Below are 15,059 nucleotides of genomic sequence, written 5' to 3'. Positions count from 1 at the left end.
AAAAAAAAATTTAATTAATTACTGACTGCAAAATATTTTTAAATACTTAATGAATAGGTGTATAAATATAGTTATGCACTACAAAATAAAAATTGAAAATGCATTTATATTTATAAATATATAAAAACAATCGTACTCACTGAGTTAAAAGAAAAAAACTCAGTTTAAAATAACAATAATAAAGAAAAATATGAATCTATACCAAATACATAATAAAAGAAAAATGATCAAAACATAATAAAAAATAATTTATACTCAAGACAAAAAAAATTAAATCAAAATTATATGATGTAGTGAAGTGATTTGAATTTCATATTTCTAGTTTTAAACTATAAGAAAATTTAAAAAAAAAATTAAAACCTACGGAATAAAAATAAAAATAAATTAAAAAGCCTAATAGAGTAGATAAGATTAAACTATGAGTCTGGTAGAAAAAAGTCAATATTTCACTCCACTTTTTGATTACTTTAACATAAACTACTATAACACTATATAAAATTATTATATTAGTATAATTACTAGTAAAAATGTATGAGTCAGCCAAGAACAGTTAGTTAGGAAGGGCGGCTGTTTCAGGATTAAAAAAAAATTGTGAAATTTTCTATCAAAAGTTGATAAATACATTTCTAAGCAGGTTTTAGCAAACGCAAATTTCGTAGGTAAAAGATGTTCAGTCAATTTCAAAAATATATTTTTTTATAGTCATAAATCAACTTTTCTAATAAAAAACTAACTTATCTATAAGGAATCATATACATATAGGAGGTAGTTAGATATACATACGGGTATAACTCTACCTCCTACATGTATGTACTCAATAAACTATTTCGTCAGGAGGGTACGAGGAAGAAAAAAAAATAAGCTTTTAAATATCTAGATATACTTTTATTTCATTACATCAAAGCTTTTATTTTTTAACAGAAACATTAGAAAAACTTCCTGTATAGTTTTTAATAACTCAAAAATACAGGTTTGACACAGACCATTTTTCCACTCAACAACTCGATTAACGTTAAGTAATTTTTTATATTAACTATCATTACAACAGTTAAATAGCTATCATTCCGCTATCGTTTATTTAAATAAATAGATGCCTCAAAATAATATTAAAAATTAAAAGTTTTAAATAGGTTTGAAAGTGGTGTGGTTCAATTATCTACTTGTCACTCCAGTAAAGGACTTTTGCTTTCTCCGGTGAAGAAGGAACGTCAATTTCATGGAGACGTTTTCAATAACGTCACACTTTACAACTTCCACTTTTCATAAAGAAAATGTAAGAGTGCCATGAAGAAAATAAGGTTGACACAGATTTTATGTAGTAAGTGATAATATAATCACTAATTTGATGATTTGATATTCCCCCTTCCCCCTAAAAATTGTTAAATTTTCTTGGCTTGAATTTATGTGATTTTAGCGAAAATTAATACTTTTTTTCAATTAAATATATTTAATTGTTATCTATTCCAATCAATATTGTATACAAGAATAAAGAAGCTTTTTTTTTAAGTCTTACGAGGAAGTAATATTATCAGGAATAACGCAAAAAAGTGAACTTATACCTAGATTTGGCAATATAGTCTATCTTTAATGACAATGAATATCAAATTTTTTTATCAAAAACCCAAAGATATATATCGCGGGGTTAAACAACAGGAAATTATAAAAAGTCAAAACAAATACGTTGTTTACTACCAAAAATAAAATAATCATTAAACTATGGTAAAAATCTTAAAAGATAAATTTCCGCATGATTTCACGATCCATAACTGCTTCTACGATCAATGTGTAACAAGTTTACCCACTTAGGTCAGATGCACCAGTTTAGTCATCCATTGGAGACACAGCCCAAATGTGGGAATGTCAAGATTCATTTCTCGGGATGAATAAATATTGACAGACAGGTGGTAACCAAACCCACCACATTCTAAAACATGCGATGTAGGATCCTCCAAAGTCCTCAGCTATCACGTTGTGCAGAAAAGAGGACACTCGAAACTGAAATATTGGATCAATATTTTATGTCATCCGAAAAAGCCCAGAGTGGCATAAATTAGCTGATATCATCAATCTTGAATCATAAGGCACACGAAGATAATATACTCCATCTTTGCATTGGGCTGGCGATATGTGTGTGTTTCACAATATTGCCAATTCAATTAATAAATGTATATAAACCTAAAGCCCTCCCGGGGCATACTCCAGCCTCTATAAAATAGGTACCTTCAATCGAAGAATAAATTTTGGCGGTTGAGAATATCCAACTAATCACCTCCTTGCAAAGTACTTGAGCATCTATCCCTGCATGGATTGTAACGGTACAAGTTTTTTTATCTTTACATTCACCAATAGACATAAATCAGTTTTAGGACCTAAAAAATAATAATAATAAAAATAAAACTTGATTGTAATATTAACTTCTTCAGCTAACGGTACAGCCAGCCTCATCTCATTTTATTCCCATCTCTACAACGGAACTCCAGGATATAACAATAATTAGTTGATAGAGCAACTTTATGACAGGACGTTTCGTTCATTTATAAAAGCAAGCCGCTTCCTGATGTAAATCATTCATAGTGGGAAAGTACTTGTAGACTAGTTAATCACCCGTCATGAACCTAGTTTCTTCCAGATAGCCCACTTATGGGATATCTCCACTCCCATACAAATCGCTGGAAAGCAGGAAACATTCCCATTAAGAGAGACGTGTATAGGGGAAATATTTTACTGCCGCACGCGGGGAGATTGTCTTCACTTAACTGTAACGTCCTTCTTAATCAAGAGTCATTTACTAGCTGATGGCTCTGACAGGTACTAAGAGCTTATTAAAAACATACATCATTAAATAATAAATAATAATAATAATAATAGATTACAATAAATATAAACAAATGAAAATGTTAATAGAATTGAATAATACACTTGCAGGTTATGTACTTAAAACTGAGGCCTTGATTTCCAATACTAAGCCTCCATTTTCCAGTTGTTTGTATATAACATTATTTTCATTACACCATCCTAAGATGAAAGAATTTCTTCCAATATTTTATATCGCATGTGATTTAACTCGTTTTTGGAGAAATTCTTTCATTCAAAAATAACACAGAATAATAAAAAAAAAAGTTTTTTTTATATTTCTCTCTATTATATAAAACGTTTTGTGATCACCGAGTAATATTTTATTTTACATGCAAATTGCAGTCATACAATTTGAGCAATGAGTAGTACAATTAAATTAACGGTAGTAAAATTTGAGGTTAAATGGTGAATGGACCATCGTTAGGTGGACAGGGATTCCCCCTAATATATTATAAAAAATAAATTTTAAGTGTATTTTTGTGGAAACTAGGATGGTATTTCGGATTTTAGGCGAAATCTTACAACTTTAGTCAATAACCAGATTCAACCACCAAGTTTATCTTCTTCATTTATTTTTAATAATAATATTCTTTATAGTATCCTAACATTCAGCTCTTTTCGTATGACAAACAAAACTAGTGAATATTTAAGGTATCCAGAGTATAGTCAGCTCTTTAAACAAGCTTTGAATTTTAAATCTCTCCAAAAAGGAAACTTAAACACAACTGAAAATCCACTAGATTTACTTAAAAAAATAAACATTCCAACACGTCAATTGGGTTCAGTAGTGACTAAGGATGTACTGTTACTTGAACTACTGTCATACAAGGAGGTGATCTGGTTGGCATACAGACTCAACAACCAAATATAAACTCTTCATTTATTTTTATTAATAATATACTATATAACACCCTATCAGCTAGCTCTTTTCGTATGACACACAAAACTAGAAAACCGTTTTAACGGATGTTTGAGGTATACAGAGCATAGTCTGATTTTTAAACAGAACTCAGTAGACACCTTCGGAATTTTAAGTATTACCAAAAAGTAGCCTCAAACTGAATTACTTATATAAACCTACATAGAGGATATTCGGTTCAGCAGTCACTAAGAATATGCTGTTTCTAAACGAAATGTTATAAAAGGATGTGATGTGGTCAGCATTCAGAGTCAATCACCAAATTTATTACCCAATCTGTTGAAGGACCAAATATCAACTTTATAGAGTAATGGTTCCCAATTTTTTTTTTAAGCGGTGGAACTCTTAAGGTACTAGTAGAAAATTAGCTCAACCCTTTTGGTAGAAGCAGGTAAATGGTTTATGACATAGAATGCATTGATTTGGGGTAAATCATTTTATGATTTTAAAATAAATATTTTAATTAATATTAAAACGTCTGAAATCAACAATTTTTTTTAACGTATGGTCGTGTTTGAATTTTATAGTTAATGAAGCATCATTTATTGTCAACTCATAGATAAATTTAAAGAAGAAAAAGCTGAAAATAAGGAATGATAGAATTGGTGCCGCTATGTTGGCATTGGTTGTTTAAAATATAAATACCATACTGATCACAATTTTTGAACTGAAAAATAAAAAATAAAATATAATGGAATAATTTAAAACACAGGATGAGTTCTAATGTATCAGAAGCAAAACTGAAGCACTATAATTTATTTTTTATTTTCTAACAAGTAACATTTTTTTTCCCCCAAACTCCCCATCTATTTTTTACAGTATTTTTTAATCTATAAAAATCAATACTTGTTTGTCCGTACTTTATGCATTGCGATACCGTTCATCAGATTGTAATTGGGAGTTTTGCTAAATATTTAAAATTTTCTCCTGAAGGTTATAGTCTGTTCGCTGTTAGCTCAGAAAATATTATTTTTTTTCATGGTTATTATATGCCGATCAATTCGTCTCTTTCTAAAGAATAATAAACAAATATTTCTGATTCAATTATTTTTTTTAATTCACTAAAAATTGAAAAAAAAACATAATAAGGATTTCGGTAAATTAGGTCATTTTTTTTATTATTAAAAACAAATCATATTCGTTTTTAGAGTCGTCTGAAACCCTAAAATAAATTAATTTTCAAAGAAATTAAAAATTAGTAATATTGAAACTCAGATAAGGTTCATAAATAAAAACTATTCATATTTTATGAAGTATATATATAAAAACATCATAGATAATCTAATAGTATAAAAGAATAAGAAAAAAATAAAATAATTTGGACCAGTGTTAACGACTATACAGCAAAATAAGCTGTTACAATTTATGTTACTATAGTTACCGTCTTATCACTTTATCTATATATTAATCATAATAATATAAGTATAATATCATAAGTTCCAATAGTGTTCAAATAATGTACATGCTCAACAGCGATAGCAAAGCCGGCTGCTATTTGTTAATAAATAACCCTTTTACTACATCTATCGTTGCATTTTATGGTATAGTTTAATCAATTATATTTTTTTATTGTAAACTCTTTTTATGAAGTTTATAGGTTTTTCATGACATTAGAAAGTACTAAATTCAATTATTGGGATAAAATAATTGGATTTAGTGCTTTTTAATGTCATAATTTCATTTCGAAAGTTCCATAACTCTTGAAAAAAAAAGGGGGGAGGAATCATGCGAAATATAATAAATTAATATTTATTACGTTTAATGGTGAACTCAGCAACCGGATCAATAAAACTGTGAGGTTTATTAATTATAAGTCGTAATATTTAACTGCTGATACTATAATGATTGCACTCATGAGGGTTATAAAAATGCGGGTAATGATTTTCAAGATTAAACATTAAACCAGATTTTATGTTTATAAACTTTCTTTTTTTTATTATTCTGCAATGGTTATAATATTTAATACATCCATTATAAAAAAATAAAATCTGTACTGGTACAACCCATGAAGGGTCAGGGTTGCAGAACTTTGTAAGGAAGTGGTGTTACTAGATTTGCTGTTGTGCAAGGAGGTGATTTGGTGATTTGGTCTCCAATAAGGGTCAGATTTTTTCAGGAGTTCATCATCTGCTTCACATTACATAACGATTTTGATTATTTTACTTTGGAAATAATTCACTAACTTCGGGAAGAGACTTTAAACAAAACATTACTTATATAAGATTGTTAAATTGCCTAAAATTAGTAATCGGTGTAGAACTACCAATCCTGCCCTCCTTTAGAACCATTTTAAGGTTAATAACATTAGATTCATATCCAACATTCGCTCATAACAAGTGTTACGGCGGGTAGGGGTTCAAAAGGAACCTTTACTAGCCCAACCGTGAAAAGAAAAGAATAGTCGAATTTTGTTATTTTTGTATTTTTAAATAAGTAAACATAATAAAAAAGAATAGAAAATATACCACTAGAAACAAAAGGAAAGCTTAACACTATTATAAAATTAAGTTAATTGAACAAAAGATAAAAAAAAAGTCTTATTTCACCGGTGATTGGTGAGGCCCCGGTTGTAGTTGTTCTCAGAGGATATTCTCGTGGAAGTAGATCGACAAAAGGGACGTACGTCCGCCCGCCTTGTCCTCTTGGAGGATGAGTTGAAGAAGTCCGCCCGCCGTGGCTAGAATGATTTAGCTGGCGAAGATGGCCAGAATGCTGGCAACTACGAGTGCGTAGTGAGGAGAAAATGAAGAAGATATGTGTATGCAGTGAGACGTTAAGGAGTTGTCTATTTTTTAGTTTAAAAAACAATAGAGAGAAGTTGTTTTGTTTTTGACGTTATAAAAATCATATATTTCAATTATCGATTTGTGGACCATATGTTGGCCATAACAAGTATTAGTAGATGTACGAAAACGACGTTACAATATCTTAAAGAGATCATAACGTTACAATTCCTTAAGGAGATTACAACATCAAAAATAAGAGGCGTAATTAGAGCCACATTTGTCTTACCTTCAGTAGATCCTGAAACGGCGATAAGAGCGGTATTTGAAAAATACAATTATTTATATCGAGCTACTGTGGGAGCGGAGTAGCTCAGTGGTAAGGCTCCTAGCTCAAAGAACCTGTGTTCAAATCCAGCTGTGGCCAATAATTATTTATTCGGTTATTGTAGCCGTGGGTCATATCTGTGGGTTCGACAGCCTCATGATTCTGAACAAATCACCTCCTTGCACAACCGTTGGTCTAGTAACAGTACTTCCTTACAAAGTACTGCATCCCCGACCCTTCATGGGTGTTAGTGGTACAGATTTATTTATTTTTTTATCGAGCTACGTTGCAAAATAACTAAGACTGAGAACCTGCGTGGTGGAAATAAAACTATGTCACCATAGTTCCAATTATGAAGTAATTTCAATTTGCTATTTCGAAAAGAATAAAATTTGCTTGTCATTCTTCGCCATCAATACAAAAAATAAGTTAATATTTGGAGTGTTCTCCATCAAGTCACTTGCTCGCCGATTATAGGCCTCATTATAGAAGAAGGAGTTAGGGCGACCTCGGAGGATCCCAGCGGAAGACTTGTGGGTGAGGGACCTCATCTGTACAGCGTAACGCTTGAGCAGCCAAAACCTTTTCAATTTTTTTGTCTTCCTTCTTAAGGTGGTTTGGAGCGCCGTTAAGGTCCCGATTAACCACAGCACAGGCACCGCTACTCTGTCAATAGGCGTAATTCTCAATTTGTTGTCCAGCTTTAAGGAAGGGCTGGGAATGAACAAGTGATGAAGAATTTTATCGAGAAAAAAAGAGGACAGTCCATTTTTTTTCTTGTTTTGAAAAAAACTTGAAGAGTTTAATAGACGTAAACCTGAAAGCATGAATTGAAGACTAGGCATCAATAATGGACTAAATATAGAAAAAAAAAAGCAAGCTCATAGTTACAATTAATGACTACAGCATTAAGGCCGCTTTTTACGTTGTTGACAATGGCATGTAGATTAATTTTCTGATTTAAATCGAGATTTTCTTTTTTGCTTTTAAGGGCGTTTTTTTAATAATTCAAACAGGAACAAAAATTAATTAAAATACTAGAACAGGATAGGAAAAATGTTGGCATGTAATCATCTGCTGGATTTCTTTGAAAAGGTCATCTTCTGAATTGAAAAAAATTAATGCAGATGGCTTTCCATACAAGTATCCAATATATTCAGGCCAGAGTGATTAGTTAAAAAAAAAAATAATACAAATACTTTTTATTCCGAAAAAATTAACACTTTTCTTCTAAATTAACACTTCACAACTAATTTTCTTACTTTTTTCTAATCATCCAAACAATGTTTAGAACAGTTTTCTGATTATAGTTCACTATTCTTATTTTTTTTAAATGTGTTTATTTATTTAAAAAATACAAAAAATGGATTTATTTCAATAATTAAGAACACACACAATGTAAAAAATATCCATTATGTTGAATCTTCTGAGTAATTTAAACTAAAACACATAAATATCAAAACGTTTTAATAAATAAGTTATATGGCCTAAAAATAATACTATTAACAAATCAATAATTTCAAACAACAGTATGGCATTTATGTTAAAAAAGAAACAAAACAATAATATCAAACTTATAACAAACAGTGTCTGGTATTGGTATTGGTCACACGTTAACCAACTGAGCTCTTTCCAGTGTAGCCCGTCGTACGAAGTTCTCAATTATTTGATAGTCAAATATTAAAAAAAGTAATAAATAAATTTTGAATATAAAAATTGGAAACTTGTCTAATTGTTTTTCATTAATCCTAATTATTTCCACCCCATTTTTCACCGTGCAAAGAGTATTATGGGCTTAATAAATATATGACAGATATAGCAAAGGGGGTGAAAATACTAAGAATTAATTTTTAAAAAAGAGAGAAATGTTTTGAACTGTTATATTCCGGATCTGTGATATAAAAACAATTTTTTTTTCACATATTTAAAAACTACGAACTTGATAATGGGCAAAATGTTTGAAAAGTTGTTTAAATAATGAAGTAAAGAAGATAACCTATAAAAGAGTTATTACGAGAAAAATAATACAAATAACTAAATATTTGTAAGTTGAAACTGGAAATTCATAACTAAATAAAAAACTTATTATATTATTATATATCCTTTATTATGATCACCTTAATAACATTATTGTTTGTAATAAAAATTATATTTTTGTTGACAGAAAAATGAAGATATCTACCGCATTCTTGGTGCTGTTTGGCATCTACCACACCACGGCATTCTCTGGAGATGATAAATTCCTCAAAAAATACGCGATGATGAAGGTATAATAACATTTAAGCATATATACATATTATTAATTTATAGTAATTAAAATATAAATTTATAACAATGTTAAATCCAAAATCATTCATTAAGTGATGAATGAAGAGAGAGAAAAACTTTATTCAAAAAAGTTGTGCTCCCAACTATATTGGGTTACTTAATACACAGCGTACATATACCTAGTTGGACAACTTTTTTTGTTTTTATTCTTATAGTGTATAGACATATTACAGTAAATTTATAATATATAATAGTGATACGTGATTTTTTTTTTTTGTTCCTATATTTTGTACGTTTTTTCCTTATTATTTTTATTTTTCCCATATTTTCTATAAATTCAATTTTCTCCGTTAACTAATACATCTTCCCTCACCCCCCCCCACTATAATAAACATAGAATAAAATAAAAATATGAAATATAAAAAGTAATATTATTAAATAAAATAACAATGCATACACATAAAAATCTATCCCATTTTCATATTGTTATATGTGATTAAATAAATTTTCTCCGTTAACTAATACATCTTCCCTCACCTACCCCCACTATAATAAACATAGAATAAAATAAAAATATGAAATATAAAAAGTAATATTATTAAATAAAATAACAATACATACACATAAAAATCTATCCCATTTTCATATTGTTATATGTGATTAAATAATAATTATTATTCGAGAGTGATAACTTGTAGGAATCCCTATCAGTGGACTACCGTTCCAATTGCTAATCCGGCCCAGAGGACCACTTTCCTTTTCAAGGCCATGTCGTTCACAGCACTTTTAGGAATTTTTTTAATGGCGGAAGGCCGTCCGGTGCCATTGTTCCCGGATAAGGGAACAAAGCTCACCTTCCATTCGAACGACCGGCTATTGCCACGATGATAATGGCAGATAAAAAAAATGGCTCCGGCAGAGATCGCAAAAGCGGATAAGCTTCGGGAACCAGTATCCTCTTTATTTTTTGTCAGGAACGAATCATAGATTTATCGGTCATTGACGGATGAGATATTCCGTGCTCTCAGTCGTTAACAAGGAAATCTAATATTTAACCTTTTAAATGTTTTTAATTGAAAAATAATTATTTGTTTTATTATTAACTAATGGCTGCTAAAAAAAATACTAAATATGGTTGTGTATCTTCACAGACAATAAAAAATAATCACTAGAAAAAATATTGTGCTCGTAGGATTAATATCTATAAATAACCAAGTTTTACAAAAGAGTGTTATTAATGCCTGGACAGCCAATGACCTCAGAAGGGTAGGGAGCTTCCAATCCATGCAGGAATAAACAAATATATTTAATCTCAGGATTAAAAATCAGCATTCATATTTTGCGTTTTATCCATCCAGGAACAAATTTGGCTATGTGTATGCCGGCCTATACTCCGATTTGTATTGGGCCTTTTATCAAACGATAAATCCAATTTTTATGAAATTTTAAAGATTGTGCGGGTTAGTATCTAGTTAATTCCATATAGATTTTATCACTCATTACTTTCGCTTAGTCAATAACAAACGACTTTTTCTTCTTAAACCTGTATGTCAAACACCAGTCTGATTTGACTCATCTGATTGAGTTAGGAGTTAATGAAAAATGAGTGTACTATTAATTTCACTAAATTCAGTAAACTACTTTCGTATATGCATTCGAACTGTATTTTCCTCAGAACTTACAAAATTTGGTCCAATCTTAGAGGAAGGTCGAAGATTAGTCGTGGTCTGGTTTAGGTTTTAACCATCCGCTAGTTTCAATTATACATGCACAAACATATTTTCCTTGAAACACATAAATTCTGTAAATACTACGTTCGATTTAGTTCAAAGTCGGGAACTGAGGCAGACGTGGGGACAGTATGATTTCTATCAAATTTTATCAACTACTTTCGCTTACTCATGCTAAAAACTAATTTTCTGAAAACAAGTATGTTTCAAAAACGACTCGTCCCATTTCACTTTATAATATTTCCAAAGGACAAATAATTAACCTTGAAATATAGGTAATTAAAAAAAAATATTCAGAAAAGTATCTTTTCCAGAAAAAGGAATTTTCAAAAAACAAAATAAGTGGAACCTATACTGATCCATGTAATTGGAAAACTTCTTTATTGTTTACTTCTTGTGTTACTTTTTCAAAAAATTTCCAAACAGGGATCAGGGGAGACCATCGGCCTTCGGGAGTTATCAATCTACCCCTATAAGCCGAACATGATAAAAAATTATCTAAATAAAAATCAAGAGAATAAAGGTAAAAATGACATAAGATGGATATTCAAAAGATTTTAATATTAATCGGCATTTTTCTGAGACAAAATATAAAAATGTTTATCGCAAATTAATTTTAAATATACTGAATTGTGTAGCTGAGCACTGTGTATGTAATATAAATATATGTACAGCACCAAAATAATCATTATAAACATTCGAATGTAGAGTGTACTTAGCATGATTTCATAGGTATAAAATTCAGGGGAGAAGGGAGAAGAATTTAATGAAATACTGAATCTCGCGTTTCACGTCACCTCTAACGTAATTTAATCCTCACATTACGCGATGTCGGAAATTCGTTGAGCTAAATCGATTTGCTCATCATTCCTTATCGCATTGACGGAGCATCGGTAAAGAAGAGGTAGTGGGCAGGGCAGGAAGTGCAAGGAATTCGTATGGTCACTACACCTGACACAGGGGATGCTCTTCTGACCAGGCTATAGATATCCGTGGGAAAATTCTTCCGCCCGACTCGGAGGCGGCACAAAATGATTTTCTCACCTCTTCATTTCCTGTTACTTGAACTTGAGCGCCCATAGTTAGGCTTGAATTCACTCAACTATCGTTTAACTGGTCCACTGTGTTACTTTTAGCATTTTATTTCTTAAACCTAGGTTAAAGGTTGAATTGAATATACTGAGTGGTTAAGAAGACAAGGGGTACTATCACTAACTGAGTTATGTAGTGTCTCACCTACATACCCAGGTAAGCTATAGTGCAAACGATTTAAACAGAATAATTCTCTAAGTGAAAATAAGACTAATTATAAATATGAAAAAATATAAATTATACGGATGTAATTAACAAAGAAAAGAGTCCCCGAGATGTCTAGGAAAACTTAATAAAAAAACAGATACATTATAATGGGGGGAAAAATCTATACAATCATATATAGCTAAATAGTCTATTTCTTTGAACGAAAAAAAAAAAATATTTTTGTGCAGATCACTTCTTTATAAGACAGAAGAAAACCCATCGAAATTTGACTTGTATAAGCAAAGGTACAGCGTATTTTGCTTTGGGACTACTAATATTATAAAAGTATTTTGTACTATATTAAGTTTTTTTATGCCTATATTAATATATAAAGATGAACAGTTTGTTTGCTTGAACTCGCTAATTGAAAGTGTTAGGCAGTAACATCACACTACGACCCATAGTAAAGGAATCGTAACCATATAATGAATAACTTGTATAGCTACGTTGCCTTATCACCAAGACATTCCTTGATAGTGAATCGTATCATAATTGTTTTTCTTATGCTGTAGAAGTGAAGGAAGGCTGAATTTGAAAACAAAAAAAATGTACTCTAATGTTTTTAAATAATTTTTTTATCGAAACGAAAAAATTGTTTTCTGAATTAATCTAAAACTATAAATCTATCCTAAAATAAACATCCAACTATACACGGAGTTTACCTAGATGATTTATGGACATTTCACTGCTACTTTCTGTCCAGTCTATTTTTTTAATGATTGATCCTTTTGTTTTTCACATAAATTTTGGATTTTATTCAGTTAATCATGTGGATGAAACAGGCAAGTATAATCAAAAGTTGATAAGGGTGAAACTGCGAGGAACAGGTAGTTGGTACTTACACGTGTTTATTCAAACATCTTTCAAGCCGCATGATGTTACAGCACTAGTATTAGCAGATGTACGGCGTATTGTACGTTGGGACTACGATTATTCAAAAAGTATTTTGTGGAGGTTCACATGGAAACCTGTTACCTTATTATCTATTTATACTAATACTATTACATGAAAACAAAGAGTTTAATAGTAATCGACCAGAACCAGATACCATTCCTTCCAATATAAACTCCCAAACCACACATATCCACTTCTTTCTAAGATGATAATCTTTCTAGGCGTCTGAAAAGAAGATGGCCTCGTGATATTTTCCGCTAGAAATTTTATTGGTGGTCTATCAATGTTTAGATTCCACTTATTTTTTAGAAAATTGTAATAAATAAATTTTTAAAAAATAATGTTTGTAACAAAAGACAATAATACTATTAAAATAAATAATAACTACAATTATTCAATTATTTAGAGAATATACTATCGAAAATTATAGTAAAAGAACTGTAGTAGTAGACCATATTCGTTAACTTACCGTCTCCTCTTTTACGCCGTTTTCTTTAACTACTCCGAAGAGAGAAAGCAAAACAAAACGCATCCATCATATCTTTTCTTTCCTCCCAATAAGGAATCCTATTATCCCATTAAGCACCTGAAATCATGACGTCCATCTTCATTCTTCTTTAGCAAGATGGCGAGCGGTTTCCCCCTCGAATAATCCCTTTCTCATACTTTCTCCGGCTCGTTCCAGTAGCAGCCGGAGACGCTAAACGAAGAGATTAGAAGGGGACATTGATGTTACAGGTCTATGAGTCCTGCTTCGGACAGGACGTGGTGAAGGAGGTGAGAATGGAGATGAAAGTGGCCGCCTCCAAGTGTGCCGGCATCTCGCCCAGCGCTCCAGGCAGCATGTCACCGCCCATCAAGCTACATGGCCCTTCCCCGCATCAAGTACACGCACCTGTTAAGCTTCAGTCTCAGGTAATATCATTAATTAACTTAACTGCATGCTATATTTGAAGTTTTTATTTTGATTAGCGAATATATAATAATATAAAATGAGTACCAGCACCATCTTAATTATACTCAGTAGGCCAGTGAAGAAGCTATATTATGATTAAATTAAACACAAGCCAGATTAATCACTGCTCAGTTGTGTCGCCTAGTAGCAACTGACTAAAGTAAACGTTGGATCGAACCCACCCTCTTGTGACTAACATCAACGTTCAACTACCACGTTTTTCCTAAAATACAGTGGAAGCTCAAGTTATCTCTTAATTATATTGGGAATGCCCCAACCATTCGAATTTCTAATTTCATTCATGAATGATATAAAAGAAAATAAATATCTTGTTAAAACTGGTACATGAGTCCAATGCCTTGTTCATTAAACTATAACACTCTTCCATATTTTATGTTACATATATCTAAATAATATAAACTTGGGGATCATTCAATTAAAAGATCGGCTCCTTAATTTCAAATGAGTCAACATCTTTATTACTCCGGTAAAACTCTAAGTTAATCTAGAAATAATTTCAAATTATTTTCTTTCAGTAGATTCTTTTGTAATACTGATTACAAAAGATGAAATAAAAAAATTACCACTCTCTAGAGGAAAATATGGCAAACTTTTCAAAATGGCCGCGGTACATTTTTAGGTTTATAGTTAATAACCCGTTAAGTATTGGTAGTAGCTTAACTGTGTTAAAATTAATAACATTTAAAGTATTAAATTATGAAATATACTATATATATTTGTATACATAACAAGTAAGTGTTTAAAGATTATTATATTATCATAGATTTTAATATAATTTTTATGTTTACCAGACCGGATAGTCGAGAGTCAGATAAAGTGGAGTGCATCTAGATTCTTACCTAGAAATAAATTTACAATGAATAGATTTCAATTGTTTTCTTTTTATTGAGTTTATTTTGTCCAGAATTAAAAAGACCACCCAATAAAAGTTTCCAATTTTCTGTATACTCCCATTAAAATGCCTTCTTGGTGCTTTTCTCAGCTAGCACACCTTTACGGTTAGAAAAAATTCATTTTTTGCCTTACCTAAAATACAACAGCAGTAAATGTTGAAAAGTGAAAAGAG

General features: G+C 30.8%; 1 protein-coding gene across 2 annotated transcripts in view; it reads left to right on the top strand.

Annotated features, from left to right (window-relative positions):
* Positions 1 to 15,059, top strand: part of LOC106682016 (uncharacterized) — a 26,866-nt gene that overhangs the window by 4,340 nt on the left and 7,467 nt on the right. For both annotated transcript variants that reach the window (XM_014422642.3, XM_014422641.3), the window contains exons 2-3: positions 8,991 to 9,093; positions 13,756 to 13,932. In XM_014422642.3, coding sequence (XP_014278128.1) covers positions 8,995 to 9,093; positions 13,756 to 13,932 — 276 coding nt within the window. In that variant the 5' untranslated portion in view covers positions 8,991 to 8,994. The remainder of the gene's footprint in view (positions 1 to 8,990; positions 9,094 to 13,755; positions 13,933 to 15,059) is intronic.

This window comes from Halyomorpha halys, unplaced genomic scaffold (genome assembly GCF_000696795.3).
Source record: "Halyomorpha halys isolate HHAL.00 unplaced genomic scaffold, Hhal_1.1 Scaffold383.1, whole genome shotgun sequence".
Taxonomy (NCBI): Eukaryota; Metazoa; Arthropoda; class Insecta; order Hemiptera; family Pentatomidae; genus Halyomorpha; species Halyomorpha halys.
This window is presented reverse-complemented; position numbering and strand designations above follow the sequence as displayed.